Source organism: Martes martes (assembly GCF_963455335.1).
Source record: "Martes martes genome assembly, chromosome: 17".
Taxonomy (NCBI): domain Eukaryota; kingdom Metazoa; phylum Chordata; class Mammalia; order Carnivora; family Mustelidae; genus Martes; species Martes martes.
Window position 1 is genome coordinate 53,369,709 of NC_137905.1, and position 18,947 is coordinate 53,388,655.

At 42.1% G+C, this 18,947-nt stretch overlaps 1 protein-coding gene across 1 annotated transcript; it reads left to right on the top strand.

Annotated features, from left to right (window-relative positions):
• Positions 1-12,293: 12,293 nt before the first annotated feature.
• ZNF614 (zinc finger protein 614) lies at positions 12,294-17,234 on the top strand. The gene is made up of 4 exons (XM_080828788.1): positions 12,294-12,513; positions 13,208-13,334; positions 13,602-13,697; positions 14,011-17,234. Exons 1-4 carry the CDS (start codon positions 12,499-12,501, stop codon positions 15,528-15,530), a joined length of 1,758 nt encoding a protein of 585 aa, XP_080684914.1. The 5' UTR covers positions 12,294-12,498; the 3' UTR covers positions 15,531-17,234.
• The last annotated feature ends 1,713 nt before the right edge of the window (positions 17,235-18,947 follow it).

Below are 18,947 nucleotides of genomic sequence, written 5' to 3' on the forward strand. Positions count from 1 at the left end.
ACAATAAATTCTTAATGTATGGAAATTAGAAAACATGGGGAGCTTGGCTGGTTCAACTGGTAAAGCATGTGACTCTTTATCTCAGGGTCATGAATTCAAGCCCCATGTTGGGCGTGGAGCCTACTTAAAATTTTATTTTTAAAAAATTTTTAAAGATTTTTTTTATGACACAGAGAGATAGCAAGAGAGGGAACACAAGCACAGGGGAGCTGGAGAGGGAGAAGCAGGCTCCCCGCTGAGCAGGGAGCCAGATATGGGGCTGGATCCCAGGACACTCAGCAGAAGGCAGGCGCTTAATGACTGAGCCATGCAGGTGCCCCATACTTAAAATTTTAAAAAAGTTTTTAAAAGATTTTATTTATTTATTTGACAGACAGAGATCACAAGTAGGCAGAGAGGCAGGCAGAGAGAGAGGGGGGGAAGCAGGTTCCCTGCTGAGCAGAGAGTCTGATGCGGGGCTCCATCCCAGAACCCTGGAATCATGACCTGAGTCGAAGGCAGAGGCTTTAACCCACTGAGCCACCGAGGTGCCCCTAAAATTTTAAAGAAGTTTTTTAAAAAATTAGAAAACATGTATAAACCATTGAGGAAATTTTAAATCACCCATAATTGTACCTGAGTCTAGCATTGTTTACAATATATTCTCCCCAAATTTTCAGACATATGTAAGTATATTTCTTTCATGAAAGAAAACTGAGGCTAGTTTTTTAATATTTATAATGTTACGAGCATCTACATCATTAAATACTCTAAAACTTCTAAAACTGACATTTTTATAATAAAGTAACATGGAATTATGACACAAAGATATGGAAACAATGGAGAATTGCAAAAATTGGGAATGTGAAAAACTTCTGACATACACTTAAGTACAAAGCCAGAAGTAATCCAAACTAAATGTTTACTTAACCAACCACAAATAAACAGGCAAACGCTTACAATTTGTTCCCGGAATGGGGGTCATAAGATTTATATTATTCTGAAGATGTGTTTTTTTCTTCTTGAGAATACAGTTATCTTTCCTTATTTATACTGACAGTTTTAGTATATTCTTTTCAGTTGCTATGTACTGTTTGGCTCAGGGCAGTTCCATAATTTACCAAAGTAATTGTCTATCATCATACATTTAGATTTTTTTTCCTTTTTAATTGCAAAAGCCAACGTCGTTAATATTAAGAAAATTTTGGGGGCACCTGCGTGGCTCAGTCGGATAAGTGTCTGCCTACCGCTCATGGTCATGATCCCAGCATCTTGGGATCCAGGCCCCCATTAGGTCCCTGCTCAGTGGAGAGCCTGCTTCTCCCTCTCCCTCTGCCTGCCACTCTGCCTGCTTGTGCTCTGTCAAATAAATAAATAAATAAATAAATAAGAATCTTTAGGGGTGCCTGGGTGGCTCAGTGGGTGAAGCCACTGCCTTCAGCTCAGGTCATGATCTCAGGGTCCTGGGGTCGAGCCCTACATCGGGCTCTCTGCTCAGCAGGGAGCCTGCTTCCTCCTCTCTCTGCCTGCCTCTCTGCCTACTTGTGATCTCTCTGTCACATAAATAAATACAATCTTTAAAAAAAAACTCAAAATTTTTTTTACTAAGGAAACTGTTGCAACTAATATTTCTACATCAGAGAATGAAAAATGTAAATTGATTCAGGTTGCCTTCTAAAAAGGGAGTAACTAAATCCTCTACGATTAAACCTCCCACGCTTAAATAATAATAAAAACTTTAAAGTGTGCACTCTTAAAAATCTGGGCACTATGCAAAATATAATAATTACATTATCTCGTAATTTCAGATTCACCAATACCCCAGGGTCATCTTCCTTTATTTTATTTTATTTTATTTTATTTTTTTAAAGACTTAATTTATTTATTTGACAGACAGAGATCACAAGTAGGCAGAGAGAGGGAGCAGGCTCCCCGCTGAGCAGAGAGCCCGATGCAGGGCTCGATCCCAGGACCCTGGGATTATAACCTGAGCCAAAGGCAGAGGCTTTAACCCACTGAGCCACCCAGGCGCCCCATCTTCATTTATTTTTGTAAGACAAACAAACATTTGCACCTTCACTTCATCCCTTTCCTTACTAGAGGTAGTAGTGATGACGGAGCAGGAGGCTGGCTGAGGACAAAGCAAAAGCTGGCACCTTGCACCCCCTCTCCACCCGCTACCCTCGGTAATATGTGTGACACTCCTCAGGCACCCCTGGCTGCCCTAAAAGAAAAACAAATAGTTAACTTGCAGAGATCACAATCCTGCAAGGCAGGAGTCTCCCTTGGTTTACAAATGTCCTTGAGATTTACAACAAAGAAGTTACCTTATCAATAACCCAATTTCCAGAGGCACATAACTCAGTTCCTCAAGCCCTAACATCACCCTCCCCTCCATAAAAACTGAAGGGGGCTGAGGCATAAGGAAATGTAAATAAAGTTAAATTTCTTCTAAACCCAAATCTCACTAACAAGGACGCTTGATAGCAAGAATGTGACATTCCATCAGGAGACTCCCAATTGTCTTCATGCTAGTGTCCCATTAAAGGGAAAAACGGACTTGGCTTAATAATAACCAGGCCTTCAATATCCTGACAGTCTCTTTACCCTGACAGCCCTTCTGAACACCCCCTTTGTCCTCACCTGCCCAACTCCCGTGTATATGATCAGCCTCTCCTCACATCCCCGAGGCAGCAGCTCTTCCTGCCCACGGGTCCTGTCCCCGTACTTTAATAAACCACCATTTTGCACCAAAGGTGTCTCAAGAATTCTTTCTTGGTCATCCGCTCCGGACCTCACCCCACCGAACCTCACCCAGGTTCTAGAACTTCATCAGTAGCTGCGTAGCCACTCCCACGGGGGGATTAGCATTTCTTTAGGAAGCCCACCCTCTTCGCTTCGCCCCTCAAAAGCGGGCTTCCTTCTAAACGACTAGGGCCTTACCTAGTCCATACACAACCGCCCTCTCCCTAAACCTAAGACGTTAAGCGACCACTGGTTTTATCAACTCTAGGACCCATGCCTCTCCAGCGACGTTCCAGCTTCTTCAAACTTTCCCCCAGTCGGCCTTGGTCTGAGCCCATCCCAGCCGTACGGACACCTGCCTTCCTCTAAGATGGCCGCGTCCACGGTGCTCCCGCCTAACGACTGCGCTCGGCCGTACACAGAGGGTGCCGCCATCTTTCTTCCCTCGGCGGATAAACACGCCTGGTGGCTTTGGGTAGACACCGACCTCTGAGTCTTACCCAGTTGGCACAGCTCCGCTGACCATCCCTCCCAACGAGGAGGTAAAAACACTGAGGTGGCCCGTCATGATTTCGATCTCCCCACACAGCCGCTACGCCCCCTCCCATCAGATGCGCCGGGGTGGGCGTGGCCGTCATGTCAGAGAGCGCGGCCAGTCCGTGGAGCTCCGAAATCCCGTAGCGCTCCCAGGTCCTCGCGGGAGTCGCCGGCCCGGGAGGACCCGAGTCCCTAGGTACCGCCAGGAAGGGCACACGGAGCGGGGTGGCTCTGGAAGCGGGTGGCCTCTCGTCGCTGCCAGCAGCGTCTGTAGCGGTTCGGGTTCAGGTGAGTCGGGTTCTGGGCTTAGCTCTCGCCTGTGGGGTCCGTGAGCGGGAGCGTGTGTGAAGAACCGCGGCTGGGATTTTACTGGGATTCAGTCCCTGAGGAATCTGAGGGGAGTGATGGGGCCTTTGGAAAGTCGGTGCATAAGAGTCTGAAGATGTCTCGGCTCCGCGAACGCCTGTGTCGTCCGGCTTCCGCGTCAGCGAAGCCTGGGTTGGAGGTGTCCCTGTTGGCTCCGCGGGCTTGCTGGTGGGTTAGTAGGGCCTTTGATACAGGACTCCCTCCTGGAGGCGCCCGGTGGGGCTGTCAGTGTTTGAGGAGGTCCAGGGCCCCCAGAGAATCGGAAGGTTCAGGGTCAAACCTTGAATGCCGGAGACAGACCTGAAAGGGGCATTTTCTCCAGTTAATCCGAACCCAGTTCGCTGCTTCAGTCCGTCCTCGTGGACCGTACTGACAAGTTCGTCTCCCAGCATCACCGCTCTTCTCACTTTCCCACAAGATTAGATGGGTTCGGAGTGAGCTAGTGATATACTGACTGTTAAAGATGTAGCTTTTGTTTTTCTTGCCTTCAAGTTCACTGCACGTTTGGATATTTCCTTTTAGAGTCATTCGAAGTAAAAGCGTCTCTTTTACCCTATCGTCTGTTCCATAGTGAAAACCTTCTTTTCCCCCCTACATTTAGGATCATCTGTCTAAACACAAAGAAAAATTAATTGTATCATGTAATTGCTCATCCTCAACCTATTTGCGTAGGAGATGATATTTATACATTCTTTCTTTTTTTTTTTTTTTAAAGATTTTATTTATTTATTTGACAGACAGAGATCACAAATAGGCAGAGAGGCAGGCAGAGAGAGAGGAGGAAGCAGGCTCCCTGCCAAGCAGAGAGCCCGATGCGGGGCTCCATCCCAGGACCCTGGGATCATGACCCGAGCCGAAGGCAGAGGCTCAACCCACTGAGCCACCCAGGCGCCCCGATATTTATACATTCTTAATCACTGCAGTGAGTATCAACACAGGTTGGTGAGCCAGTGCCATGGTGTCTGAGTGAAACATTAATATAATAACTATATTCAAAAGTATTCAATGATAATTTTAGTAGTTTTACTGAGGTTTAATTTACATACCATAAAATTCGCCAGGCATAAGTATTTACATTTTGGTGATTTTTTTTTTTTTTGAGGATTTTATTTATTTATTTGTCAGTACAATGAGGGGTAGCTGCAGGCACAGGGAGAAGCAGGCTCCCCTCTGAGCAGGGAGCCCTAAGTGGGACTCAATCCCAGGACCCCAGCATCAAGACCTGAGCCAAAGGCAGACGCTTAACCCACTGAGCCACCCAGGCACCCCTACATTTCAGTGATTTTAACAGAGTTTCTAGAGTTGTGCAACCGTGAGTACAATCCAGTTTCAAGACAATCCAACTTTAAAACATTTCTGTCACCCAGAAAAGTTTTCTTAGTCCTCTGTACACTCCGTCTCCACTCCTACCCTCAGCCACACACCACTGATTACCTTCTAGAGTCTATTAATTTGCAGTTTCTAGGCATTTCATGTAAACAGAATCATATATGTAGTCTTTTGTTGTTGCCTTTTTTTCATTAGCATTATATTTTGGTCTACATTATAATTATCACTGGCTTTCCCCCTTTTTCAAAATGATTTATTGAAGTAAAATTGACATACAATAAGCTACAGGTCAGTAATTGGTAAATTTGACGTATATACTCATGAAAGTGTCGCCACATGAAAATCATGAACATACCCCTCACCACCGAATTTTCTTTGTGCCCCCCCCTTTTTAAAAAGATTTTATTTATTTGACAGAGATCACAAGTAGGCAGAGAGGCAGGCAGAGAGAGGAGGAAGCAGGCTCCAGGGCGAGCAGAGAGCCCGATGCAGGGCTCGATCCCAGGGATCATGACCTGAGCCGAAGGCAGAGGCTTTAACCCACTGAGCCACCCAGGCGCCCCCTCTGATACACTTTTCAAAAGGTGTTTTAAATTTTTGATAATCTTTTTCCCTGAGTATTTCACATTTTTAAAATCATTTTCACCTTTTTAAAAAAATCATCATTGGGGCGCCTGGGTGGCTCAGTGGGTTAAAGCCTCTGCCTTCAGCTCAGGTCATGATCCCAGGGTGGTGGGATCGAGTCCTGCATCTGGCTCTCTGCTCCGCAGGGAGCCTGCTTCCTCCTCTCTTTCTGTCTGCCTCTCTGCCTACTTGTGATCTCTGTCTGTCAAATAAATAAATAAAATCTTTAAAAAAAAATCATCATTTTATTTGCTTATTTATCTTTTTTTTTTTTTTTTTTTTAAATTTTTTATTTATTTTCAGCGTAACAGTATTCATTGTTTTTTCACCACACCCAGTGCTCCATGCAATCTGTGCCCTCCCTAATACCCACCACCTGGTTCCCCCACCCTCCCACCCCGCCCCTTCAAAACCCTCAGGTTGTTTTTCAGAGTCCATAGTCTCTCATGGTTCACCTCCCCTTCCAATTTCCCTCAACTCCCTTCTCCTCTCCATCTACCCTTGTCCTCTATATTATTTGATATGCTCCACCAATAAGTGAAACCATATGATACTTGACTTTCTCTGTTTGACTTATTTCACTCAGCATAATCTCTTCCAGTCCTGTCCATGTTGCTACAAAAGTTGGGTATTCGTCCTTTCTGATGGAGGCATAATACTCCATAGTGTATATGGACCACATCTTCCTTATCCATTCATCCGTTGAAGGGCATCTTGGTTCTTTCCACAGTTTGGCGACCGTGGCCATTGCTGCTATAAACATTGGGGTACAGATGGCCCTTCTTTTCACTACATCTGTATCTTTGGGGTAAATACCCAGCAGTGCAATTGCAGGGTCATAGGGAAGATCTATTTTTAATTTCCTGAGGAATCTCCACACTGTTCTCCAAAGTGGCTGCACCAGTTTGCATTCCCACCAACAGTGTAAGAGGGTTCCCCTTTCTCCACATCCTCTCCAACACACGCTTATTTATCTTTTTTGTTTCAAGTTTTTATTTAGATCCTGGTTAGTTAACATATAGTGTAATATTGGTTTCAGGAGTAGAATTTAGTGATTCATCACTTACATATTAACATCTAGTGCTCATTACAAGTGCCCTCCTTAGTGCCTGTCACTCACTGAGCCCATCTCCCACTCCCCCCATCAACCCTCAGTTTGTTCTCTATAGTTAAAAGGGTCTCTCATGGTTTGTCTCCCTCTATTTTTCTGCCCCTCCCTTCCCCATGTTCATTTTTGTTTGTTTGTTTCTTAAATTATACGTGGGTGAGACCATATGGTATTTGTCTTTCTTTGACTTGTTTCACTTAGCATAATACACTCTAGCTCCATCCATGTCATTGCAAAAGGCAAGATTTCATTTCTTTTTGATGGCTGAGTAATACTCCGTTGTCTATACGTATATATGTACCACATTTTTATCCACTCATCAGTTGATGGACATTTGGGCTTTTCCCATTATTTGGCTATTTTTGATACCACTGCTGTTAACATTGGGGTGCATGTGTCCCTTCGAATCAGTATTTTTGTATCCTTTGGGTAAATACCTAATAGTGCAATTGCTGGGTTGTAGGGTGGTTCTAATTTTAACTTTTTGAGGAACTTCCAAACTATTTTCCAGAGTGGCTGCACCAGCTTGCATTCCCACCAACAGTGTAAGAGAGTTCCCCTTTCTCTGCTCCCTTGCCAACATGTGTGGTTACCTGTGTTGTTAATTTTCGTCCTTCTGACAGTCGTGAGGTAATAGGTCCTTGTGCTTTTGATTTGTATTTCCCTGACGATGAGTGCTGTTGAGCATCTTTTCATGTGTCTGTTAGTCATTTGTAGGTCTTCTTTGGAAAAATGTCTATTTGTGTCTTCTGCCCATTTCTTAACTGGATTATTTGGTTGGGGTTTTTTGTTTGTTTGTTCGTTTTGTTTTGTTTTTTTGGTGTTGAGTTTGGCAAGTTCTTTATAGATTTTTGGACACTAACCCTTTATCAGGTATGTCATTTGCAAATAATCTTCTCCCATTACATAGGTTGCTTTTTAGTTTTTGTTGATTGTTTCCTTTCCTGGGTAGAAGCTTTATATCTTGATGAAGTCCCAAGTTCATTTTTGCTTTTGTTTCCCTTGCCTCCAGAGACATGTCTAGTAAGAAGTTGCTCTGGCCAATGTTAGAGGTTGTTGCTTGTGTTCTCCTCTAGGATTTTGATGTGAGACAGGAATCAGTTATCTTTCTTTCCTGATTGTATTTGAGTCCTCTCTCTTTCTTCGTCAGTCTAGCTAAAAGTTTGTCAGTTTTTTGTTTATCTTTCCAAGAAAGGCAGCTTGTATTTTCATTGATCTTTTGTCTTTTTAGTCTCCATTTGATTTATTTCCACATTCCATTTTGTTATTTCCTTATATTTACTGATTTGGGGCTTTGCTTGTCCTCCCCCACCACCCCCGCTTCTTTCCCATGTAAAATTAGGTTGTTTATTAGAGAGCTTTCAGGTGGATTGATGAGGACCTGAATTTCTATGAACTTCTCCCTTAGAGCCACTTTTGCTGCATCCTTTAACTTTTCATAGGTTCTCTTTTTCATTTGTCTCAAAGTACTTTTTTTTTTTTAAAGATTTTATTTATTTATTTGACAGAGATCATAAGTAGGCCGAGAGGCAGGCAGAGAGAGAGGGGGAAGCAGGCTCCCTGCTGAGCAGAGAGCCCAATGCGGGGCTGATTCGAGGCTCGACCCCAGGACCCTGGAATCATGACCTGAGCCGAAAGCAGAGGCTTTAACCCACTGAGCCACCCAGGCGCCCCTGTCTCAAGGTACTTTTAAAATTTCTTTTGATTTCTTCTTTGACCCTTGGTTGTTTACTAGCATGTTGTTAAATCTCCGCATATTTTTGACTGTCCCACTTCCTTTTTGTGACTGATTTCTACTTTCATACCATTGTGGTTGGACAAGATTTGGACCAGAGGGTGAAGGGAGCATTCAGATTAAAGGTTAGTTTCCTGGGGTATTTTCTAAGGGCAGACCACAAGTTCCATGGGTCCAGAGGAAGGTTTTGTGAGACTGGTGGGGATGGTCAACCCGTGTTAGAATTACTGACTACTACCATGCAGGCTGTGTACCACCATTCACACTGTAGTCCTGATGGACTTATACTCCATTCAAAACATTTTCTAGGAGGTGCAGGGTTGGTCTTCTCTAACAGAAAGTTGCCATGTGGGTTCATCACATGGCTGGAGGTCAGCAACCAGGATGTATGGTAAATTGGAGATTCAGAACCCGACTTTCTGTTGGAAGTGATAGAAATGGGGCATGATGAGTTTCATGACAATAGCCGAGGTCCCGAGTGACCCACTGGGTGTTGGTGATAGTTCGGGTAGTGGGGCTGAATAAATAAATAAAATCTTAAAAAAAAAAAAAGGAAGCTGCGAAACTATCTTCTAAAGTGGTTGTATCATTTTGCATTCCCAACAGCAATAAATGAGAGTTCCTTTTGCTCCATATCCTTGCCAGCATTTGGTGTTATTGGTGTTTTGAATTTTGGCTGTTCTAACAGGTGTGTAATGGTATCTCTGTTTTAATTTGTAATTCTCTAATTATATATGATGTTGAGCAGCCTTTCATATGCTTATTTGCTAAACTTGTATCTTCCTTGGTAAGATGTCCATTTGGGGCTTTTGCCCATTTTTAAAATTGGGTTGTCTTTTCTTATCATTGAGTTTTAGGAGTTCTTTGTATATTTCAGTTAACAGTCCTTTATCAGATATGTCTTTTGCAAGTATTTTATCTAGTCTGTAGCTTATCTTCTCATTCTCTTGAGATAGTTTATATTTCTAGCTGTTACATTGAAATTTATCATCTATCTTTTTTTTGAGACACAGAGGGCACTTAAGTTTGGGAGGGGTGGGAGGAGGATAAAGGGAGAGGGAGGGAGAGTCTTAAGTGGGCTCCACACCCAGCCTGGAGCCCCATACAGGACTTGATCTCTCAACTCTGAGATCACAGCCTGAGCTGAAATTAATTGTTGGACGCTTAACTGACTGAGCCACCCTGCCAGCCAAACTGGCATTCCTGGGCTAAATCCCCCTTAGTCACTGTCTGTAATCCCTATTTATGTTATCCTAGATTTTTTTGCTAATATGTGTTTCTTACCTTTAAATTCTTGTTTACTGACATACAGTTCAATATTGGTTTCGGGAGTAGAGTTCAACGATTCATCCTTTACATATACACCAGTGCTCATCATAACAAGTGCCCTCCTTGATACCATCACCCGTCTATCCCATCCCCCATCCACCTCCCTCCATCAACTCTGTTTCTTCTCTGTAGTTAAGAGGCGCTCATAATTTGTTTCCCTCTGTTTCCACCCCGCCATGTGTTCATCCATTTTGTTTTCTTAGATTCCACATATGAAAGCAATCATCCTGTCTTTGTCTTTCTCTTATTTCGCTTATTGTTTTGGTAATATGTTAATGATTTTTCACCTATTTCATGAAAGAGATTGGTCTGTAATTTTCCTCTCCCGTGGTGCCTTTGTCTGGCTTTGGTGTTTTAGTGATAGTGACACCATAGAAGGAATACATCTGGGCATAAGCATTAATTTGTAAGGCAATTTTTTTTTTTTAAGTAGGCTCCGTGCCCAGCATGGAGCCCAAAGTGGGGCTTGATCTCTGAGATCAAATCCTGATAGGAAATTAAGAGTTGATTGCTTAGCCAACTGAGCCATGCAGGTGCCCCAGGAGACAGTTTTTATTTTTTATTTTTTTATTTTATTTTATTTTTTTTAAGAGAGAAATCACAAGTAGGCAGAGAGGCAGGCAGAGAGAGAGGGGGAAGCAGGCTCCCAGCTGAGCAAAGAGCCTGATGTGGGGCTCGATCCCAGGACTCTGAGATCATGACCTGAGCCGAAAGCAGAGGCTTAACCCATTGAGCCACCCAGGCGCCCCAAGGAGACAGTTTTTAATTACTAATTCAATTTCTTGTTATATGTCTATTTGGCTTTTTTAGAACTGTTTTTCTGTCCATTTTGTTATTTGTCTCTTTCCAGGCATTTGTCCATTTCATCTAATTAATATTTATTTTTAATTCATGATTACTCAGAGGTATACTAGTTAATTTCCAAATGTTTGTGTATTTTCTGAATTTCATTCTGAAGCAGATATCTAATTCAGATCTGTTGTGGTTGGAAAATATATTTTAAATTTATTGACATTTGTTTTATATCTTAAATTATGGTCTTTCCTGGAGAATGTTTCATGTACCTTTGAAGAGAATGTATATTTTGCTGCCGTTGAGTATGGCATCAAATAATTGTCAGTTGATTATGGTGTTCAAGTCTTAAATATCTCTGCTGGTTTTCTGGGGGGTTTTCTTTGTTTTTTTTTTTTTTAATTAAAAAAAATTTATTTGAGATTGAGAGTAAGACAAGAGTGAGAGTTAGAGAAAGAGAGCACAGAGGGAGAGAGAGAAGCAGATTCCCTGCTGAGTAGGAAGCCTGAGGTGGGGCTCGATCCCAGGACCCTGAGATCTTGACCTGAGCCAAAGGCAGAGACTTAATCGACTGAGCCATCCAGGTGCCGCTGGGTTTTTTTTTTTTTTTCTTTTTAAAAATTATTGACAGTGGATTTTTGAAATTTTCAACTATTATTATTGAATTTTCTATTTCTCTCTTTAATTTTGTCAGTTTTTATTTGTATTTTGTGATTCTGCCATTAGGTATATATAGATTAATAATTTATAGCTTCCTCATTTGTTTACCTTTTCTATCATTATTGCCCACCAGAGAAAACTCATACAAGCCTTGGCATCAGAGTTTTTATTGACGTTAATGAGCACTTATGACTGACTGCTTGTGTGGCTGACCTTAGTCTCCTCCAGCCCCTCCAGAGGCCCCGCTGATACCACATGGTCCAAGGCCCTTCCCCATAAATCATTTTATTAGAATAGACTGCCCTGCATGGCCCAAGCCTCCCAGGTGAGCAGAGACACTCTTATCATGCAGGATATCCTGAGGACTTAGAAGTTTCCTCCTAGAAACTAAGGGCAAAAGCCAAGCCTCTGTTGGGCAAGGTTAATCATTTAGTGCCCAAAGTGGGATAAGACAGTCTGTGATTTGCTTGGTACACCGGTCTTCACACTGAAGTGTGTGTACCCATGAGGCATATAAAGACTTTCAAAGCAGGGCATGAGAGCGCATGCTTTTTTTTTTGTTAAAGATTTTATTTATTATTTGTCAGAGAGAGTGAGCACAGGCAGACAGAGAGGCAGGCAGAGGCAGAGGGAGAAGCAGGCTCCCTGCTGAACAAGGAGCCCGATGTGGGACTCGATCCCAGGATCCTGGGATTATGACCCGAGCCGAAGGCAGCCGCTTAACCAACTGAGCCACCCAGGTGTCCCAGCACGCATGCTTTTTAAAGACACAATGTCCAGATCTTCGGAACCTTCCATATGTTCTAAGTGGTTGTTATTGATAATCCACCCGCCTCTGAGGCATCGTGCTTTATTACTTTTGCTTTCCCACCTCCCCTTTAATAGCCATGCGGCTTCTACTTCACAGAGGAGAGGTGCACCTCTCATTCATTTAGGACCCTGCTTTACTGCCCTAGAGTGTGAAAGCCTTGGGGGCACCAAGTAGAGGCACCGTTGGAAATATCGAGGTCCTCTAAGGTAAGTGTGTAGCAGCAGTGATCACACGTAGGCCCAGAGGAAATGGACACTCAAAGTCAGTTTGCTCTTCAGCCACAGGTCCCAGGTCCCCAAGAGCAAGAGTGATCAAGTGAAGGAATGAAGGAAGAAAGAAGAGGTGCTTGGACTTGGATATCATTGCTCCTAGGGACAACTTCAAGCAGTCACCGAGCTTTCTGACTCTAAGAACTTTGTGGCAGATGCAGGAGAGATGGAAGACAAAAGAATCCACGTTACTGTTCTGTGAGCACAGAAGAAAATGACGAAGGCCCAGGTGATTTTTGTTTGTTACATTTTCCTATGTTTTTCACAGGTTTCTGGTGACCTGAGAAAAATCAGTTCAGCCTTTTAGTATAAATTGGGATAATTGGATTCTGGGGAGAAATTAACTTAGACTCTAAATTCAAAAGCAGGGCAAAGTGAAATCAGGAATATATTACTCACAGGGGTCATTCTGAAGGACTACTGTTAGAACACGGGTGTGACTGTGGTGCATCCTGTGGGTTACGGTAGCTGTCACTTTGAGTCTGATATCTCTAAGAGACATCATAACCAGAGAGACACGAAAAGCTGCATGATGTGCACCGACTCTGTGGGGAAGGCAGGCCAGTTTCTTGGGGGATTCAGGAGTTTATGCCACTTAGGTCTCATGAAATTTCTTCCTTTTTTTTTTTTAAGATTTTATTTATTTATTTGACAGAGAGAGATCACAGATCACAAGTAGGGAGAGAGGGGGAAGCAGGCTCCCTGCTGAGCAGAGAGCCCGATGCGGGATTCCATCCCAGGACCCTGAGATCATGACCTGAGCCGAAGGCAGCAGCTTAACCCACTGAGCCATCCAGGTGCCCTAAAAAGAAAAAAACTATATATAGCTGAGGCTATATGGTGATTAGAATAGCCTCCCTCATGCTTCTTCCATGTTAACAAAAGTAATTCACATCATATTAAACAGGAGTGTGTTATTACAGGAATCACTGACACTGGAGGATGTGGCCGTGGACTTCACCTGGGAGGAGTGGCAGCTCCTGGGCCCCGCTCAGAAGGACCTGTACCGGGACGTGATGCTGGAGAACTACAGCAACCTGGTGTCAGTGGGTGAGGACAGCTTTCTGTGTCATCTGGATGTGCTCAGTCACTGGCTTTTCCTCTGTCACTCGAAGACAGCTTTGCAATCATTATGGTCTTTAGAAGAGTCCCCTCTCTTGACCCTAAACAGAGGAGTATAATCTTTTCTATCCTGAAAGAGAGCTTTTACTTTGCATATGAGAAATTGTTTTGTCTCTAAAATGTCATGTTTTCCCATCTCAACCTACTTTACCCCAAGTCACTGCATCTAAGTCTTTTGTCATTTCTCATGAACAGGGGGTCAGGCTGCCAAACCAGATGCATTGTCCAAGCTGGAAACCAGAGGTGAACCACCGATAACAGAGGATGAAATCCAGGATAGAACCCATGTGGGTGAGTGAGTACCGTGAAGGGGAGTGGTGAAGTTATCTTCTAGTCTTCAAGACGAGGTGGCACAGGTGTTTGAGGGTACCTAATCAGCTCCTCCACATACTCCTTTCCCCATGAGAACTCTTTATCTTTTGTGGGCATTTAGCTCTAAATATGCTCCTTATCTCTTCTTGGATCTGATATGTATTTCATCTTAATCTTTACAGTTTTCTTTTAAAGTTGTCAACAATAAAGAGCCACCCCCACCACAACATCTTTAAAACACTTTTATTCCATACTGTCCTCGTGAGAATTTGTCACTGTCTTGTTTTCCTAGGATTCGGAGGGTTTGATAGTCACCTGCAAGAGCTCTCTCAAGACCAGAGGTTTCCGAAGAGCGCAAGGCAGTACGGGGAGCAGAGTGCATTTAGACATACTGTTCATCTGAGCAGAATACATTTTGCCATAACGCAAAATCACGTGTTTGACTTATGTAGAAAAGCTTTGAACTCGAGTTTGAGTTTTGTTAACGAGAAGAGATGTGAAATAAGGAAGGCTGTTGAGTTTAATGGAGAAGAGAAATCTTTTCTGCACGGTAATCATGAACATTTGTATTCTGGAATTGAATTCCCTGAAAGCACAAAACATAGCAGCACTGAATTCCAAGACTTTAAGCATCAGAGGACCCACAGAATAGAGAAACCCTACGCATGCATCGAAGGTGAGAAAACCTGCATCAGGACGTCTCGGCTCATTTACCATGAAAGCAGTCGTAGAGGAGAGAAACCCAATGGGTGTGATCCATGTGGAAAACCCGTCTTCAGAAATGTCATGTTTGCCAAACATCCGAAAACTCATACACAAGACAAAGTCTATATAATCAGTGAATACGGGAAAGGCTCTAATGGGAAGAGTGGTCTCACTTTGCCTCAGCAAACCCAAACGGCAGAGAAATCCTACACATGCAGTGAGTGTGGAAAAGGCTTCACCATGAAGCGCTATCTGATTGCACATCAGCGAACTCATAGCGGAGAGAAACCTTATGTGTGCAGCGAATGTGGAAAAGGCTTCACGGTGAAGAGCAATCTCGTTGTGCATCAGCGGACTCATACGGGGGAGAAACCCTATATCTGTACTGAATGTGGAAAAGGCTTCACCATGAAGCGCTATCTTGTTGTTCATCAGCGAACGCATACTGGAGAGAAGCCCTATATGTGCAGTGAATGTGGAAAAGGCTTCACAGTGAAGAGTAATCTCATCGTACATCAGCGATCTCATACTGGGGAAAAATCTTACACGTGCGGTGAATGTGGAAAAGGCTTCACCACAAAGCGCACCCTCGTTATACATCAGCGGACTCACACCGGAGAGAAATCTTACTTATGCAACGAATGTGGTAAAGGCTTCACCACAAAGCGCACCCTCGTTATACATCAGCGGACTCACACCGGAGAGAAACCCTATGAATGCAGTGAGTGTGGTAAAGCCTTCAGCCAGAAGATATGCCTCATACAACATGAGCGGTGTCATACCGGAAAGACTCCCTTTGTGTGTGCTGAGTGTGGAAAATCCTATTCTCACAAATACGGTCTCATTACCCATCAGAGAATTCACACGGGAGAGAAGCCCTATGAGTGCCGTGAATGTGGAAAAGCCTTCACCACAAAGTCGGTCCTTAACGTCCATCAAAGAACTCATACAGGAGAGAGACCCTATGGATGCAGCGATTGTGAGAAGGCCTTCTCCCACTTGTCAAACCTTGTTAAACATAAGAAAATGCACACGAGAGAAATGGGTAGATTCAGTCAAGTTGGAAATCCTTTTAACACAGAATCACAGCTCCTTACTTATGAGTGAACTCCTGAAGCCCTATGAATGTGATGACTATGAAAATGCCTTCTTTGGCAACCAAGACTTCATTAAACATCAGTGTTTCCAGCAGATTGGAATGTAATCATGGTACTGCCAGTTTTTGGACATGTGCCCTGAGGAGATTAAAGAACTTGTCCAGGAGGTAAATCTGGTGGCTATGGTGCATGTGTTGTAGTGCCTTCAGTGACCTTTACCGCATATTTTCTGTCAGTGAAAACATGTTGAGAAAACTCTTGATACATTCAATGTGGAGATACCTTGGGCAAAACTTTCTAGCTTCATTGTATTCTGAAAAGCGTACACTGAGACAAATTCTGTGAAGGCAGAGACTAGGAGGGCCTTCAGGGGGAAGGTAGACTTTATTATCAGGGATCATCATAAAGCATCAGTGAGCTTATTGTTCATAGAAATACAATTAAAAAAAAATGTATGATGATCATGGGAAAGCTTTCACCCAGAAAGAAGACCTCAGTAAGGGTCAGAGTCCACACTGGAGGACAATATATATTTGGCAGGATATCAGTGACACAGTTGGCCTCGTTTTTTAGGAAATCGTATAGAAATGAAAACTTCATGAACATGCTCAATGTGGAGCACCTCCTGTCAAACACCAGAACTCATGAAGGAATGACGTCCTGTGAAAGTGGTAAATGTTGGAGTGCTTTTAAATGTTTTTAATGTTTTAAATGTTAAGGCTGACCTCATTATATATCAGATAATTCACCTGATGTATATTTTCAGATGATACTTTGAAACCCTTTTTTGGTGGCCTTGTCAGTAATTTCATAGTTTCAAAGTCATCTGCTTTCCTCATTACTGATGAATATTTATTGTTATATACAATGCAGGGTGTCCTATGGAGTATTCTAGGACTACCCTGTAGTATATGATTTGTTTTTACCTTTCTTGGGCTCTAAACTTAATTGTAAATTTAGCATACTGAAGTAGTTTAGAAGGAAATAATGTTTTACATTTATAAAATAACAAGTATTTGTACTTGCTTAACTGAGTTTATAAATATGACCAAATATTTTATAAAACCACCTTCCGAGTTATTTTTGTAAAATGTTTAATTTGAAATCATTTTAACTTATAAGAAATTGCAAAATAGTCCAGAGAGTTCCCTAGTATCCTTTACCTCACGTCTGCCAGTAAAAACATTTATGTAAGCCACGTCTTGTTATTGAATCCAGAAAATGACTTGGTAGTATACTGTTAGCTAAGCCCTTAACCTTGTTTGGATTTCATTAGATTTTCATGGTTTTTTTTTTATGTTGTAATTCTAAGAAGTTTTATTACATATACAGATTCATGTAACTACTACCACAACCATCATATAAAACTGTAATCAACACAGATTCCCTCATTGAACCTTTTTATGCTCATACCCTTTATCCAAACCTACCTCTCACAACCACTTCTGTTTTCCATCAATATAGTTGTATAATTTTGTTACAAAAATCATTTTTCAACTGGATTTAAAATATTTTATATATGTTATATTTATTGACATAATTTTATATTTTTCCATAAAAGTTATTACATTGACTATATACAAATTTGTAATTTTTTATTAGTAGAACATATGTAAACTTTTCATGTTTTTGTCATTTGGCAAATTGCTCTGAAGACTTACGTGAGTTAATGGATGGTTGTTTTATTTTTATTGGTGAGTAATAAACATACTAGATGACCAGTTTGTTTATCACTTCATTCTTGGAAGAGATCTCCTGGTTTCAGCTGTTGTAAAGATGGTGTGAAATCCGCATACACGGTTTTGTGTGAGCATAAATTTTCGTTTCGCTACAATAAATCCAGGTGTATGATTGTTGGGATGTATGGTAAGTTGTGTTTAGCCTTGTAAGAAACTACTCTCTCCCAGTGTGGCTGTGCTCTTTTATATTCTCACCAGCGGTGTACGAAATACTGTTCTATATGCTCTCCAGCACTTGGCATTCAGTGCACTTAAGGTAACTACTAATAGCCTGCTGTTGACTGGAAGCCTTACCGATAACATGAACAGTCCATTAATGCATAGTTTGTATATGTGTTATATACTATATTCTTAAAATAAGTTAGGAAAAAGAAAATATTGTAAAGAAAAGTCAGACTTCTGGGGACCCAGATGGCTGTCAGTTAAGCATCTGACTCTTGGTTTTGGCTCAGGTCATGATCTCATGGGTTATGGGATCAAGCCCCATTCATTTGTATAGGACACAGTTTTGATGCCATGGCTATTGTAAATAATGCTGCAATGAGCATGGAAAAACAACTGTCTTTTTGAGATAGTGATTTCATTTCCTTTGGGTACATTCAAGCAGAATTATTGAATCATACAGTGGTTTTATTTTTAATTTTTTGAGGAAACTCCATGCTGTTTTCCATAGTGGCTGCACCAAACTGACAGTGTCCTTCATTCTTTTTATGTCTGTCTGCATGTTCATTTAGGATTTATTTAACGAATCACCTACTGAGGCACATTCATATTGGTATTAGTTACTTTTGCATTACAAAATTACTTTCCTAAAAGTTAATGTCTAAAGACAAACATTTGCTAATTCTTTTGTGTGGGCCTAGGGTTGGATTGTCTGGTAGGGCTGTCTGGACAGAGCCTGTATGAATGGGATGGCTTTTTTTTTTTTTTAAACACCTCTAAGCCTCCGATGGAATTGATGGGGTCTTTCACAGGCTCTCATGCTGCAACAGGCTAGCCTGGGCTCTATTCTAATGTGTTAGAAGAGCTCCAGGAGATAGACAGACTATACCTCACCGAGCAAGTCTAGTTCTATCCTGTTTGTTATTTGTCCTATTGGAAACACTGGTCAGAGTCACTAGGAAGGAATGCTATCCAAAAGTGCATATAGAGATGGAAGAGAAGTACATTTACGTAACAAATTTGTTACTTCCTTAAAATTGTCAAAATTGATGCCATAATTATTCTTGTACATGTTCTCAAAAAAAAAATAAATTTCTACTGAATCCCTGAAATTAATTGCTGGCTCAAAGAAATGAAAAGTTTTAAATTGGATAATTGCAGGATTGTACTCCAGAAACATTTTACTGGTTGATATGCTCTAGTCTGAATCCTGACTAAACACATCAAATACCTAATATTAAATGTGTGCATTTTAGGGCGCCTGAGTGGCTCAGTGGGTTAAAGCCTCTGCCTTCAGCTCAGGTCATGGTCTCAGGGTCCTGGGATTGAGCCCCGAATCGGGCTCTCTGCTCGGCAGTTAGCCTGCTTCCCCCTCTCTCTCTGCCTGCCTCTCTGCCTACTTGTGATCTCTGTTTGTCAAATAAATGAATGAAATCTTTAAAAAAAACAACAAAAAAAATGTGCATTTTAAACTTCCAACTATGATAAGCAAGACAGTAACATCTCAGTTCACTCAAAGCCATATG